Below are 15,559 nucleotides of genomic sequence, written 5' to 3' on the forward strand. Positions count from 1 at the left end.
AGTTTGGTGTTTAATCCGGTTTTTTGTTTTTTGGAATGGCCATGACATTCTCACACTAAAAAATTTTATGGTATTAGATGCCCATAACCAAATGTTGCACGAGTAGAGTTGCCACTTAACCCTACAAAAAATATCAGTTGAATCAGTCAAACTTCCAAGGAAACATAAAAAGCAATCAGCCAAAAGATTCTGCCATGTAACAAACAGATTCTGACTTGCTTTATTTACACTTTTGTTCGATTCTTGTCACCAACTATCGTGCTAAACATGTGTTCCAATTTCATACGAAGTAGGGTTTGCTCTATCAGAATGAAACTTTCATTTTTTGGAGAGTAAATCAATTATTTCCCCTCGATTCCTCTAAATAGATGGTCCAAATCAGATCTTCCATTTCATTTCCTTCCAGAAACATGCCAAGAACAGAACAATATTCCAGTGAAGAAGCAACGCTTTGCAAGCGACTCAAGACCAACCCCAAGCAAAAAAGGATCTCACACAAACAAATACTATGCAATCATTAAAAGTTCTAACTACAATCTTAATATAGTAAATCACTCAATCACCAAGCCATAATCACCTCAGCAACAATAAATACAATCATGAACCACTAAAACCTTGGAAATTCCAAATTCAGTCCGCATAGGAAAGTCATGACATCCATAAATAAAATCCTACTAGCAACTCACATGGCATCTATATATATAAAAGGATCCAAAGTTTAAAGTACAGAATACATATCCTAAAGATATCCCCACGCTACTGGTGCCCCTCGCCTGTTGGTTGCTTAGATGCTTCCTTGATCTCATCCCCAGCATCATCCTGAAACCACGAATAAGCTTCCTAAGGAACGATTCAAAATGATGGTTTCAAAGAAAAAGGGGAATTAAACAAAATCCCAGATAGGGGCAAGGTTTAGCCACCAACCCTGTCCAAAGTAAACACAGATTGCACTAAGCAATCATTGAAAACGTATCTAATAAAGCCATCAGCAGTATTAGACGACATATGACTTTTTGCAGTGACCAAAGTAATAATGCCTAAGAATCATTCATGTCATAGCTGCAGATTTCAGCAAAATTACGGGCAAACTTCAGTTATCCCTTCGAAGAAAGCCCAAAGATCCATGACTACTACAGGGCAACAACCAAGCCTGTAGGTATTCGGATATTCAAACCACAGGGGTCATGAGAACACTACATGATTGTCCACACGAGCAAGTTTAGATTGTTTTCATTTAGAGAGCAGGTTTTCTTTTTGGTTTTTCAAGTGAAAACGGATAACCTCATTGCATCAAGAAACTGTACAAAAAGATCAAGCTTTGCAAAATATCAGGACCCACCTCTTCCCCATTACAAGGTAGCCTATCAAGAGAGGTAAAAACAGAATAATGATCATGAAAGCAAGTTTAACTCATGACAAATTAAATATTTCTAACTTATATTTAGTTTAAAAGAAATAGAACTATCTATGGTTTACTCCTCAAGAATTCAAGTTTACTAGCAATCATGGGTTGCAGGATACTACATAAATGCCCAATATTTTTGAATTACACGACAGCAGAGAAAGGATAGAGGGAGAGACCGTGATGTCAGATGTCCACAAAGTCAAGTTGTCTCGGAGAAGCTGCATGATCAATGTACTGTCTTTGTATGACTCTTCACCCAATGTGTCAAGTTCAGAAATTGCCTCATCAAAGGCCTGCCATATGAGGAAAAAGAACACAAACACGGTAAAAGTCAGGAGGAAGGGATATAAGTTCCAAAAATTTAATCAACATGGCTTGAAAGATCAACTAAATAATAAATCAACCTTCTCACATTATGAAGAGAAGAACCTTGTGGTAAGGAATGAATTTTTTTCCCCCCCTTTTAAATCAGGAGTCGGTTAACAAGAACCTCATTTCTTTCAACGCAAATTACTACAACCATGTGATTACAAAATATATCTTATTTGTGGACTTGGTCAATAGCCATCACCTTGTTCTGTTCAAACACTAACAAAAAATCAATATAATATACAATTCATATCACATAATGAAGGTGATATGAGCCCTGCCATTAAATAAGTTATTCCAACAGTGAAGTGGAGGCTAACAAATAAACATAATTCCGTTTGTCAATGACAACAGAGACAGGGCACGTATACAATCCATTTATCAAATCAAATAATTTACAAAAGTCAACTTCAACCACGTTTGACTTAAATTAACCAAGTTCACTTCCCTGCAAACCCTTTAAAATAGTCCTGCAAGCACTTCAATCTAACCACATATTGAATGTTTTTGAGCCATATTAATCAAACACACGACTTGAGTGAGCAATGGTCCCAATACCACTGAAGTTACTAATTTTATTGTAGAAAACCCTGTTAAGATATGCAACAAATATCTAGGACCCATCAACATTAATATTTGCTGCAATAAAAAAAATATAGTAATTGTATAAATAGCAAGTGATACCTGCTTAGCAAGATTACAGGCACGATCCGGGGAGTTGAGGATTTCATAATAGAATACAGAAAAGTTGAGAGCAAGACCAAGCCTTATTGGGTGCGTTGGGGCCAATTCTGCTAGAGCAATATCCTAGAACAAACAAAAAATAATGATAATAATTCAGGGTTCAGTAACATATCAAGACTATGAAAAGTAGAAATAATTCTATAGAAATGTGGAAACTTGTAAACAGTAGCAGAGTATGCGTATAAATGAAAGTGAATGCCTACTTGAGCAGACTTGTAGGCCAACAAAGTATTCTCCGCAGCCTCTTTTCTCTCAGCTCCTGTCTTGAACTCAGCAAGGTATCTATGATAATCACCCTTCATCTTAAGATAAAACACTTTAGACTCAGCAGATGAGGCGGATGGAATAAGATGAGACTCAAGAAGGCTCAAAATCCCATCACAGATCTTGCTGAGTTCAGACTCAATCTTGCCTCTGTACTCCTTTATAATAGCAACATGGTCCTCATTACCCCTGCTCTCTTCCTTCTGTTCAATGGATGAAATTATCCTCCATGAAGCCCTTCTAGCTCCAATCACATTCTTGTAAGCCACAGAAAGGAGATTCCTCTCCTCCACCGTCAACTCCTCAACATCCACTGTCTTAGCAACTTTCTCCATAAACTCAACCATCTCCTCATACCTCTCTGCTTGCTCTGCCAACTTGGCCATGTAAACATTTTCTTCACGCGACTCGGTGGATGACATCTTCGCCACACAAATCTATCTCTTAATAGTTCAAACTGATTTCAAAATAAGAAAACAACCCTATCAGATTTGTACACCAACAAACGCAGCGCATAGTTGAAGTTGCAGGAAAACAATGAAAGAAATCAACCAAGCCCATCTAACAAAATGAATATCAGTGGCGACCAAACGAGAGGGGCACAGCAGCCATTCATCAGCCAAATTTCCTCTTCCACTTATCACGACTCAGTCTCAGACATCATATTCATCAACTAAATGCTAGACTTTCAACAATCCAGAAATACCGAATCCTTTGAAACAACCAAACAAGTAAAGAATTTGATATCCAAATCAAGACGCACACTACCCACAAAAATTAAGAGGGAAAACAAAAACAAAAACGAAAATAAAATTAAGATCGACGAAACTACCATAAAGATAAGTAGATAACTGAAGAATCGAGGAGAAAGCCAAAAAAACACAGAAGAGAAACAAAACCCTAGAGAGAAAAATTGAGACTTGGATCAAGGACGCTTACCTTGGTGCGTGTTCACTGGGAGAGACTGGGATGGAGGCGAACGAAGGAGTGGGGTTCGGGCATTAAAAAATGAACGCCGCTAGGATGGGGAGAGAGAAGAGGGAGGAGCAGAAAAAGATGGAGGTCCAATGAGGACATGACACGTGGAAGTTGGCGGAGATTCCGTGGGAATTTGTCTTTTTTGGGCCACGGTGGCGAGCGTTGACCGTCAATTAAAAGATCCGATGGGGTTGGATTGATGATGTGATATAACTAGTGAATTATAATTGAAAGGTGTCATCAATTTTTAACTTTACACGCCAAGATGAAGCACTAGGCTGCTTTAAATGGAGGGGAAATGTCGTTGGCAATTAATAAACAAAAAGAAAAAAGCAGGAAATGATGGGGAGTAAAATTTCTCACTGAAAAAAGGAAAAGAAGAAAAATGTTGAGCAAAATATTGTTTTTGAAATATTATTGTTATTATTATTTTGCTAGGCCAAAAGCAATTCCCACAGCGTCACATTTGTATTTTATGGGTAGAAATTTTCAGCGTGGCATCTTAGCATCAAGACAATGGCTTTATTAGAGATATTAATCAGTTGCTAATCACACAATTAGTTAATATCTTGCGTGTGCGTGTGTCAATCATCCTAATCTGTTTATAATGGATTCATTATCATTGGTTTTAGGTGTGGTGGGATATGTATAAGAAAAGAAAATAATATTACCTCCTGTTCTTATTATAAAAACTAGTTAATTAATTTAAGATGATTAGAAAAATAAATTAAATTAGTTATTTATAATAAATAAGTGTTATCTTTTCTAAAATATCCATACTAATCAAGTGTATTGGTTAGAACTAAAAATAAAAACAGGCTAGGTGACCTGTTAGAAGCCTTTAGCCTGACCTACTTCCTGCCTGATCAGGCCAGGCCTACTAAAAAAATAAGTACAGGCTCAGACCTCTTTGAAGGCCTATTTCATCTACCAAGCAGTTTGAACCTGTTATGAATTTGCAATATCGTGTATTGGCTAGAAACCTAGAACCAAGGGTCAAAACAGGTCAGACAATCTATTAAGACCTTCGGCCTGGCCTACTTCCGCCCCCAAACCTGCTAAAAAATAAGTACAGGGCCTATTTTGCCTATCAAACAGTCTGAACCCAAAACCTGCAAGTGAGATGGTAGTAATCTTACCACTACACCACCACCGCACCAACACCTTTTGTTGATGCCCATCGTGCAGGATTTATAATTTTAAACCCAATTAGTTCAGTAAAAAACACCTCTACCCTTACGGGCTTTGGTTTTTTCGTCCATCTCTTAACTCTTTGGTTCAATCTAGCCGCCGCCGCCGCTGCTTGAGCTCTCCATCTCCACTCTCGACTTTGTTCTCCATTCTCCAAGTGTCACCGGTGCCGTTCACGATCTCCAGCTCTGACGTCGCACGGTCGGACCTCACAAGGCACAGTATCGCTGTCGTTCACTCTTCAGCTCTGAGCTTGCACGGTCGGCCGTTTGCACACCATCCCAATCTCCGGATCTAATCTCTCATCCTCCTCAGCCCTCATTTAGCTCGTGCGTCGTCAATAGGTAAGCTTTTTGTTACAAACTAAACTTTGATAACTAGAACCCTACTTTCTCTCGTCCATCGTATTCAAATAGCAAAAACGGTCGGCTGTTGATATGGTTTCATTATTCATGGCAGAAATCGCAGAAATTTGAAGTCTGAATATGATTATATATTCATGGAAAAAATCGCTGAAATCAGAAGTCACGCCATGAATATATATACATATATACAAGGTCCCATATATATATATATATTAATGGCAAAAAACGCAAAAATCTGAAGTCACCGCCATGAATATATATAAAATATATATGGAGAGTATCAGATTTTATCAAAATTTTAATCATTTAGTGATGTGCTTATGTTTTATAATTTTTCATTGCTCTTCTTCTTGTTCTTTTTGTCGTGCCTCATTTATAGATTCTACAGTAGCCTGTGTTGGGCCAATGGATCAAGATTTTATGAGACATTTGATAAGCCGTAGGGCTGCTTCAATTTCTACTCAAATGTTAAAAATCATTATGAAGTTTACAATACAAGACCTAACAGATTTATCTATTTAACACTTACCCAAAAAATGAATCTACTTGAAAATGTTGGATTAGTTGAATGCGAAGCATGAGTTCATGAAGAGAATAGTTGTGTTCCTGTATTTTTGTTGGGTCAAATACCATAGAGGATAAGATGCAGATCTCTGTTCAGAGAGTTTGTGTGTGACAGCTTCTAGCAGTAGTGGTTCAAAACAGGATTATGGCAATTAAAGTGTGCAACACAGATAAATAAAAATGTGTGTTGATTTTGGCATGATAGATTTCTTACAATAATTGAATGATTTTCTGACGTCAGTGAGAGATTCTGATTTTTCCTGGTTCTTAACTATGGAGAGTTTAAGCTCTTAACCATCTGATCATGTTTAGATTGGCATGAACATCTTGAAGTCGTAATAAATAATATATTATAACCATATATGTACCTTGAGATGCAGTCACTCAGACATTGAAGAACTCAAACTCTTCATAAGATTTCCCTTTTTCTTGCTGAATCCTGATTACTTTGATTCCACGGCACATATGCTTTCAATATAGATGATACGGGTTATTTCATTAATGTAATTCACATGGGGCTGAAAAATGATGGTAAGGCCCTAGTCCGATTTCCAGGAATGTTTTTTAGTCAGTGTAGTTGTGGAGCAGTCTTATTCTCATTGGTCAAAGTTCAAACCATTCGAATTCGTTAATATTTATGAAAATGGTGTTAAATCTCCTCAAACAATAAAAAATCTTGGTTTTCAAATACCATATATTGAATGGCAATCATGTTATCCAAAATTTCTGGTTTCAACCTATTTAATTTCCATGAACACCTTTCTGCCTTGAATCCTTACATGTGTCAAATTTGGTTCTCTTTTAGATTTAAAGTGACCAAAGCAAATTTGAAGATTTTTGAGTCCCAATTACAGTGCAGCATTGTGTAATGTTGAATCGAACCGGTGTTGTTCTAGGTTAAGTTTATATTTTCAATATTATGCTATTACTGTGATTCCTTTGGTTCAGTGATGCGGACATTCTTTTTATGTATTGTATTGTGTGTTTTGGCCTTATGGCAGAGACTGATATGAATGACTCAGGTGGCATAAATGTGAATGCAGTAAGCGGCTTCACATATTATTATGCTGACATGTGTTTTAGGGAGTTTGATGACAGTGTGTTTGTATTGGAGTATTGAGAACGGACTCAATGTCTTCCCATTAATAGCCTGTTTGTTTTTCTGTTCAAATGCTTTCATATCTTTTCAAGTCCAACAATTTTTTCTTTCCTCCAAATAGAGTGTTGCAACTCATGAAAACCATTCTGAAGAATAAGCCAAACAGTTCTTTTCATTTTTTTCCCTCTAAATTAATTTTAAGAACCATTGCTTCAAACCAATTTTTATAAATCATGAATATGAAGTTTATATTTTGCTTGTGTTCTTTTGACATTGATCATTGTCCGTTCTGATAAATAGTTTATCATTAACACTTGGTGTGGTTTAAAGGATACATGTGAGTGAGCCAAATTTTTCTTCTTAAAAGGATTGTTAATAACTGTGTAGCGAGGTATCCTTTGAATGAAATGTCCTGAGGTAAGCTGGAAATTTAAACTTTGATGGCATGATGCTTGAATTTAAACCTTGAGGTATATTTTATTTAGGTTTTATTTAATACATTTCATAAGGATATAAGTCCTGATTTTTAAATTTTATCCATCTTTTAAAAAAATATGTGGTTGGCCTGCACAAACCACCAAGTGGATGGGATTGATAAAATCTCGACCTACAAGAAAAAGGGTCGGCCTGGCCCTGCTTTGGGACCAATCCTTGGTTTTGCCCAACTTTTTCTGCCCTTTTTATTTTGCTTCTTCAGAAAATTGAATTGTAAGTTGGTGATTTTCTTTCTTTTGCTACTAGGTTCCAACTAGCCTTTCATCAATGGCTACACTTCAACCTCTGTTCCGCAAATCTTCTCAGTTCTCTGTAACCCTACGTTCATTTGCCACTACTGCAAAGCCTTCCCACCATAATGATCACAAAAGGAACCACAAATTCCTCGAACCCAGCTCCTTCATTGGAAGTTGGGAGGCTCCAAAGGACCCAAAGGAGGCAGAGGCTAGGCTTGCCCAGCTCAGAAGAGACTATGCCAAGCAGGTTAAGGAGGTTCGCAAGGCATATATCCAGGAGATGGAGCTCATGAGGCTTGAGAAGCAGAGGAAGGATGATGCTAGAAGGGAGGCCATTAGGGTTGCTAATGAGCAGCGTAAGAAGCTCAAGGCTGAGGTTGCTAAGGTCAAAGCTGAAGAACGCAAGATTGCCCAAGAAGAATTTCGACAAACCCTTGTACGTGGCCCCCTCTTGCCCATTTTTTCACCTGTATCTTTTGGGTTTTCTTTATTATTTCCTGGGATTCTGTTTGGTCCAAGGAAGTGCTTTATGGGATAATGAAATAATTAACAGGAAAAGATTATCCAAATCATGGAAGATGGGAATGGTTTGGTAGTCCTACAGATGTTTTTTTTTCCCTTTTTTTTTTCCCTCCTTATAATGAAACCGAGTGTGTGGTTAAGTAATAATGTATTCTTGTATTATGCTGCTATTTAATTGTGTCTTCTTAACTATTGGACTAGATGTTAGCGTGAAATCTGCTACAAGGAAAATGAGTAGATTTAAGATGGAAGAAAGAAAATGTTACCGTGAGAAACCCCAGTGATTGCAGATTAGTGTCTGTGGCAAAATGGTGCCTCCCCTACCTGAGTCAGTAACACCATACACCTGCTATGCTAACCCAGCATCCTATTCTTATTCTAATTAGTACCAAACATGCACAGAAAGGCGCACACACAATACATGATACAAACACAAGTCAGCAACATAATGAAAACACACAAAACATAAAAATGAGGCAATCCCCACATATAGACTTTTATCCTATTAGAAACTACTTGTTCTCAAGAGGTTGGGCTGGGGCATGACCATCCAACTTAATCTTAATGGGGTAGTCTTGTTCCCTACATAATCCTGTAAATCTTCACCCTCATATTCCTCGACAACAATAATCATGAAATTCTGGGATGGTGTGGCACTGATGGCGGGCACTGGCAAGACATCTCTTTTTTCTATGTCCTTATTTCAGCTTCTGGGGATTTGTTGAACCCACAGCTTTGCTAGATGTCAGTTTTAAGTGTAGGAGCTCGTTTGACTAGTTGACCTGACCTGAAGTTGTGCCACTAAAGCCTGAACCTCAACTTGTGATCATCTTCAGACTGGATTGGGTATTGCTTGATAACACCCCTACATCCACTGAGACTTTCTTTGCTAGAGAAGAACTCTTGTTACTTGTTGGGAGGGCTGCCGTCTCTTCCATCTTTGCTAGGTATATGGCACTAATGATGGAAGTCAGTTTGAACACTTGAGCTTCAACGTTAAATTTCAACTCACTGAGGGAACAACTAAAAGTGAAAGACTTGGGAGTATCAAACTGTGCAATCGGTTCTTCAAATTTCTCCTGAAATTGAGAAACTGAGTGTCTGTTTCAGCTTCATGAGCTTTGCCATAAGCATTATAACTTTGACCATTAGCACAAACCAATATAAACATATTTAACTCGCAATTACATTGTGAATTGATCATTAGTCTGGGTTGATAGGGATATTAGATTAATCCATAGTTAGCAAAACATGCAATATCATAAACACAGTGCGACATGTTTCAACGGGAAAGGATACCAATTGCTCCACATTATTGAACTTTAGAGTGATAGTTACTCTTCTATGAACACTTGAGAGGCGACATTCTTCCACTAAATAGTTTAAGGTAGCTGGTGCTCCTCCTAAAATATTTCTCGGACAATAATTCCCTTTAACCCATTATTAAATATTAATGCAGGGAAAACCCATGGCACATTGAAGCATTTTGTTATATTTTGATTAGGAAATCTACCAGCAATGATTCTAAGTCTTCATCTTTGTTAAATTGCATTTGAAGCACATGTTTCAATTTTTGGGTTCAAAGAGTGATGCCAGTTCTTTTGGTTGAGAAAGTATCTTTTTAGTCAGGACGCAATAATTTTGATCTTCATGCCACAATTGTTTGCTTACTGTTGAATTTGAAATTTGTTGCTAATGTCCGTTTATTGCCGTTGTACCTGGCATGGTCACATTTCCGATGAAGTGATGTGGTTTGAGGAGGACCTTGGACGGATAATCAATTATATTGGCTGTCCCCTTGTTTCATATTCTGCATTTACATTTTCACCTTAAAACTTTGGCCAAATTTTTGTCACTGATTTCTCACTTGTCTGTGTATAGTTAAAAGAAAGAGCAGATAAACTTGAAACTTGGAGGAGGATGATGGGAAAGCATGAAGAGAAGAAGAAAGAGCAGAAAGATTTGTTACACAAGCAAAGTTCACTGTGGATTGATGAATCTGAACTGGAAGAAAAAATACTGGAAGCTGTGGTCGATACAAAACTACTTTGAGTCCCTTGCAGTTCCTCAGTTTGAAATGAATGGAGCCTTTGTTTTGCGGTTAGTGGAATCTTAGTTCTTTGTTCAAAGCAGCCTCTTAAAAGAGTAGCTTGTGAATCAGAGTAGGTTTGCATTAGTGGTTGGGCTATAAGGAGCGTGATGTATGGAAATAAAGTTCATGTTGATGCGTATTGGAAATCTTGAATGTCATAGTACCATGTTTGAAGTGATTTCTATTCAAAGAGGTATAGCAAATGGTCACTCAATTAATCATATGACATTTACATCCATTGAGGCTGTTTAGAAGCCTTGCAAGACGTTTCATATACTTCAAAATGGCTTCTAAATGAGTTTGATGGTCAGCAGGCCTGTTGTTTTTGTTCACAATCCTTTAGCTTTCAGATCATAGTTCGTTTGTGCGTTGATCTGAGTAATGAAAAAGTTTGATGAATCAACGCACAATGGGTTTAAATATTAAAAATAAATAGCTGTCCATTATTAATCTTGTCATTGCCTAAATTGAAGAGAAAACTAGTAATGAAAAAGTTGTTGTCATGTAACTGATGCATGGGTTTAAATATTAATAATCGGTTTTCCGTTTAAACCGATTGGTCTGTTCTTTATTTTTTTGGGGCCCTTAATGAGAAGTGGACGAGCCTAAAATGTAGGGATGAGCAACAAACCCATTACCCGCTAGCCTGCCCATGACCCATGAAAATTTTGCCCATTTAAACCCGCCCAATTAGCCCAAATAAGAGATTATAAACGGGCGGGCTTAAATGGGCAGGGTAGCCCATTAAACGGGTTGGGCTATGGGCAAGGTATTGGGCTGCCCATACCCGCCCGTTTAAGTTTTAATTTTTTAAAAATATTTTTATTCTTCATTTAATTGATAATATTGTTTCTCATTCATCTTTTATCAAACCTTTATGCTTGTCTAAGCTTTTATTTTATCTTTTAGGTGAAAGTTGGAACTTTCAAAGTTTATGAGACTTTATAATTGGTGACTACTTTTATGATTTTATCAGACTTTGATTGTTTGCGAATCTAAATGAGGTTGTGTGATTGAATATGATTGATGTTATTTCATATTTGATTTGCTATTTGGCATGCAAAATTTATTGACAGCTTCATAAGGTTACATATACAAAATAATTATACTGAAAAAAAAATTTTAAAAAAATAAATGGGTTACCCCGTAATCCGGTTAGCCCAAACGGGCTGTCCCGTAACCCATTTAATACGGGCTAAATGGACTACTACCGGGTTATGGGTTAGCCCATGCCCATTTATAAATAAATGGGCGGGCTATGGGCTAACCTTCGGGTTAGCCCACCCCGCCCATTGCTCAGCCCTACTAAAATGTCATTTTCGTCACAGGAGTATTTTGATTTGTCAAAAGATTTCTTCGGGTTCGGACATGGAAGCAGATGTTATGTGCTAAATAAGTTTAATTGTTCCCAACCTAATTTCTTTTGTTTAGATAAGACAAAATGATATTAAAAAAAAGTTTTACATGTAACAATAAATAAATGTGCAAGCAGAATTTTATTCACAAAAAAAAAGAAGAAGATAAAGACGCAACTTTAATAGAAATAGGGAAACAATCATGAAACAATAGCAAAATTTGCAGCCAAGTTGTGGTGGACGAATTAATAGGATTGGTTGGAATACGGGTAAAGGACATCTGAACAAAGTTGTCAGTGAGCAATGGCCAGGCTTCTGCATTTGTTAGGTGGAGTAACGGCTCTGGAAGAGCAAGGCTCGCAAACATTTGGTGAGGAATGGCCGTATCAACGTAGACTCATTTTTTGAAAAGAAGATAAAAAAATGATAGTTAAATAATGAAATTTCCAAATGGTCGTCAAAACAAATAAAATTCCAGGTTTAGGTTTAGGTAACCAAATTGGAATTTGTAGATTTATTCAAATGACTATATTGCTCTTTATTTTAAAAAAAAACACCCAACACTCTCACTGGCTCGTAGAGTTGGAAAAATAGACCGAGCCCTTTTAAGCCCGAAAATTATGAGCCGGGCCTAAAAATTTTTTCCTCAAATGAAAAACAGGACCTACAAGGCTAGCCTTGTAGAGCCAAAGGCTTAAACGGGCCAGCCCTCGGTTTAAGCCTTTTTATAATTTTTTTTTAAGTTTTTTGTATAATTCTAATATTATTAATTTTTTACATTGTTGATAATATTTCAAATATTTAGTTATTATTATCATTTTAAAATTAAATTTCACATAATGGTTTGATTCATATAGTTTTAGACAATAATTTGTCCAATTAAATTTTTGAAAAATGGGTTAATTTAGACTTTAATAATGATTTGATTTATATTATATGTGTTGATATTTTTAAACTATATATACTTGATAAGAGAGTATTTTTATACTTATATAACTTGTGATTCTATAATTTAAATTAGAAATTTATGAGTTTCAACAATAATGTTTCTCAAAATAAATTAAAATAATAGCCAGACCGGAAAATTTAAAAGTCATATTTCTATAAAGAATGAAAACTTGATATTTTTATTACGAAAAAAAGTATACTTATGAAGAAGAGTATTTGATTATAGTGATGATGAAGTTTCAAAAGATTAATGTAGTATTTGTTATTGCACGTTTACACTATATATGAAACTCTTAGATGTTGTTATCTTGTTAATGAATGTTTAAATGTTCTTGAATGCTGATGGATATTTATATATGATGATATTTTGTATTTGTAATTTAATTTAATTTATATTTATATCTTTTATTAGTAATTTCATTGGTTTTTTCATTTTTTTTATAAAAAAATGTGAGAAATATGAAAAATAGCATTTCTTTTCTTAAATGGGCCAAAAGCCCGAGGGTTAGCCCTGGGCCCATTAACTTAAGGGCTAGGTCAAGGAAATTGGGGTATTTTTGAAATTTTGGCCCTATAGGGCCAAACCGGTTCGTATTCCCACATCTACTGACTTGTCACCTCAAGTAATGTGATTAACACGTTTTTTAACGCTATTAACAAATTTGGTATAATAGTTGACAACAGATTTTTAAGAAATCCAAAAAGTGACATTTTTACAATTTTACTAACTTGGTTAACAAGTTTTATAATGCTACAACAAGTTTGGTATAGCATTTAACAACAGGTTTTTTGAAATATTCAAAAAGTGAGATTTTTGCAACTTTAATAACCCGGTTAATAAGTCATATAATGATATTAGCAACTCTCATGATGCCATTAACAACTCTAATAACAAGTCATGTAATGATATTAATAACTCTCATAACCATAGTGACTATCTAATATTTGAAAAAATTTTATTGTACAACCTTTGTAGGAAAATTTGGTTAATGATGTAATGAGAGTTATTAATATCGTTACATGATTTGTTAACTGTATTATTAAAGTTGTAAAAATACCTTTTTTTTAATTTTCTAAAAAATTTATTTTTAACTACTATAATAAGATTGTTAATAGTGTTAAAAAGTTTGTTAATCACATTATTGGATTTGAAAAAATTCTAAAAAAATAGATATTGGCCCGTGGAGCTCCGGCAACCAACCAACCTATGAGAATACTTGGTGTTTTTTTTTTGAAAAAAATTAGTAATATGGTCATTTTAGCAAATTTACAATCTTAACTTGGTCACTTATACCTAAACTGAAATTTTTCTTATTTAGGTAACATTTGGAGATTTTGAAATTTAGGAATCATTTTCCAATCATTTTTTCTTAAATATTTGGAAATAGTGAATGAGCACCTAATACCTTTTTTTGCTTTTATATATTATGAAAGTTTTATTTTGTAGCATTTCTGTTTTAAATTGCATAATTTAACCATTAAACTTAATGACAAGTAACTGCTAGGATATTTTTGCTACATAAATAAATTTTCAGAACATATATGAGTAAAAAAAAGATTTTCAAATGCTGAGTTCCCATTTATAGATACTTTTACAATATTTAAACACTTTTTTTTTTAAAGTTGCATTAAGCAGATAAATGATACGACCCATAAGAGAAGAGACGCTATCTTGATGATGAAATTGAACAAATGTTTTCCTAACCGTACCTTAAAATCTAGGAAGTTCATTTGAGGGAATCTAAGGTCTGGGAACTTCATTTGACATCCCACATTCACTGAAAACGAAAAATAGGGAGATGAAAGACTTTTAAAGAGCTGCCCTGTTTTACATGATAATGTCAAATACATATAAACATATATCTAAAATCACTAATATCATAATCCTAAAAATCATAGCATTTTTTGTTTATTTTTATGCCATCGTCTTTTTTTCAGGAGAAAAAATCATCATATACTTACTTTGCTTGACGTACAATAAAAATCATTAAGTCAATCAAAATAAAATATTACAATCACGTTGCAATACAACTATTTTTTCAATTTTGTTGTTTGTACAATATGCCAAAAAAAAAACTGTTTAGGTATATCAATATTTTTAATTAATATTTTCATATTTTAAATAAAATTTAATATTTATGTATTTAAAATAATGAGAAGAAATATTTATGTATTAATTTTTTATATTAATTGGGGAGATAAAAAATAAAAATAACAAAAAAATAATATATTATCGTAAAGTTTATAAAATAATCTAAAATTTATAAGTAGCTTCATTATAAGTTATTACTGCTTTGATCCTCCATATAGGACCTAATTATTGAGTTGATCTTGATCTTAAATATAAAACACATTAATCGTATTTATCAAATTTTTTAAAAAATTATCCTATTGATACTCTTTCAATCATAATTAAGTAAAAGAGAGAGGAAATATATTAAGAAGGATATTATGGTGTTTGGAAAAAAAAAAACATGACATTTTTTATATTTAACTAATTTACCTAATTTTTTTAATCTAATTAAATTAATTAAATAGCTTTTATATTAAGTACCAGAAGAATACTACCTTTGATCCTTAATATAATACCTCGTTTGACTTTTATTTTGGTTATAATTATAAGACCCCAATCCACTTTATCTCTCATATTTATGTATTTTTTAAAAAAGTAGTCTTTCTAATAATGTTAGCTCGTAAGGATATTTTAGGAAAGACAATACCTATTTATTACAAATAACTAACTTAATTTATTTTCTTAGTATTAATTTATATATAGCTCACTCAATACGAGACCTATATTGAGTCTATAAATGACTTAACAATCTAAAATCCATGAAGTAGCGGCGTGGTTTCTGGGCCAAAAAAAAAAAAAAAGAGGAAGAACAAGAAGCTGGGCTTCATTCAGCTTCATGGGGTCGGCTTCCCCCTCTCA

At 34.7% G+C, this 15,559-nt stretch overlaps 2 protein-coding genes across 2 annotated transcripts; one reads left to right on the forward strand and one right to left on the reverse strand.

The window, feature by feature from the left end:
• Window positions 1–487: 487 nt before the first annotated feature.
• Window positions 488–3,790, reverse strand: LOC114759452 (14-3-3-like protein A). The gene is made up of 5 exons (XM_028948623.1): window positions 3,722–3,790; window positions 2,722–3,239; window positions 2,459–2,581; window positions 1,582–1,698; window positions 488–819 (listed from the first exon to the last, which is right to left on the reverse strand). Exons 2-5 carry the CDS (start codon window positions 3,202–3,204, stop codon window positions 757–759), a joined length of 786 nt encoding a protein of 261 aa, XP_028804456.1. The 5' UTR covers window positions 3,205–3,239; window positions 3,722–3,790; the 3' UTR covers window positions 488–756.
• Window positions 3,791–7,720: 3,930 nt separating this feature from the next.
• On the forward strand, window positions 7,721–10,575 carry LOC114759453 (reticulocyte binding protein 2 homolog b-like). Its single transcript, XM_028948625.1, has 2 exons — window positions 7,721–8,146; window positions 10,114–10,575. The coding sequence occupies exons 1-2, from the start codon at window positions 7,742–7,744 to the stop codon at window positions 10,282–10,284; spliced, it is 576 nt and encodes a 191-aa protein (XP_028804458.1). The 5' UTR covers window positions 7,721–7,741; the 3' UTR covers window positions 10,285–10,575.
• The last annotated feature ends 4,984 nt before the right edge of the window (window positions 10,576–15,559 follow it).

The sequence above is a fragment of the Neltuma alba genome, unplaced genomic scaffold (genome assembly GCF_004799145.2).
Source record: "Neltuma alba isolate B1F8T4 unplaced genomic scaffold, ASM479914v2 tig00010850_pilon, whole genome shotgun sequence".
In the NCBI taxonomy this organism is placed as follows: Eukaryota; Viridiplantae; Streptophyta; class Magnoliopsida; order Fabales; family Fabaceae; genus Neltuma; species Neltuma alba.

What these genes read in the sequence shown, in the direction of transcription:
- LOC114759452 (XM_028948623.1), bottom strand. Translation starts at nt 3,204, where the DNA reads ATGTCATCCACCGAGTCGCGTGAAGAAAATGTTTACATGGCCAAGTTG. An exon ending in CCTGTAATCTTGCTAAGCAG is followed by an intron (nt 1,699 to 2,458) that starts GTATCACTTGCT and finishes CTCATATGGCAG; the next exon opens with GCCTTTGATGAGGCAATTTC. An exon ending in TGTGGACATCTGACATCACG is followed by an intron (nt 820 to 1,581) that starts GTCTCTCCCTCT and finishes TCGTGGTTTCAG; the next exon opens with GATGATGCTGGGGATGAGAT.
- LOC114759453 (XM_028948625.1), top strand. Translation starts at nt 7,742, where the DNA reads ATGGCTACACTTCAACCTCTGTTCCGCAAATCTTCTCAGTTCTCTGTA. An exon ending in AAGAATTTCGACAAACCCTT is followed by an intron (nt 8,147 to 10,113) that starts GTACGTGGCCCC and finishes GTCTGTGTATAG; the next exon opens with TTAAAAGAAAGAGCAGATAA.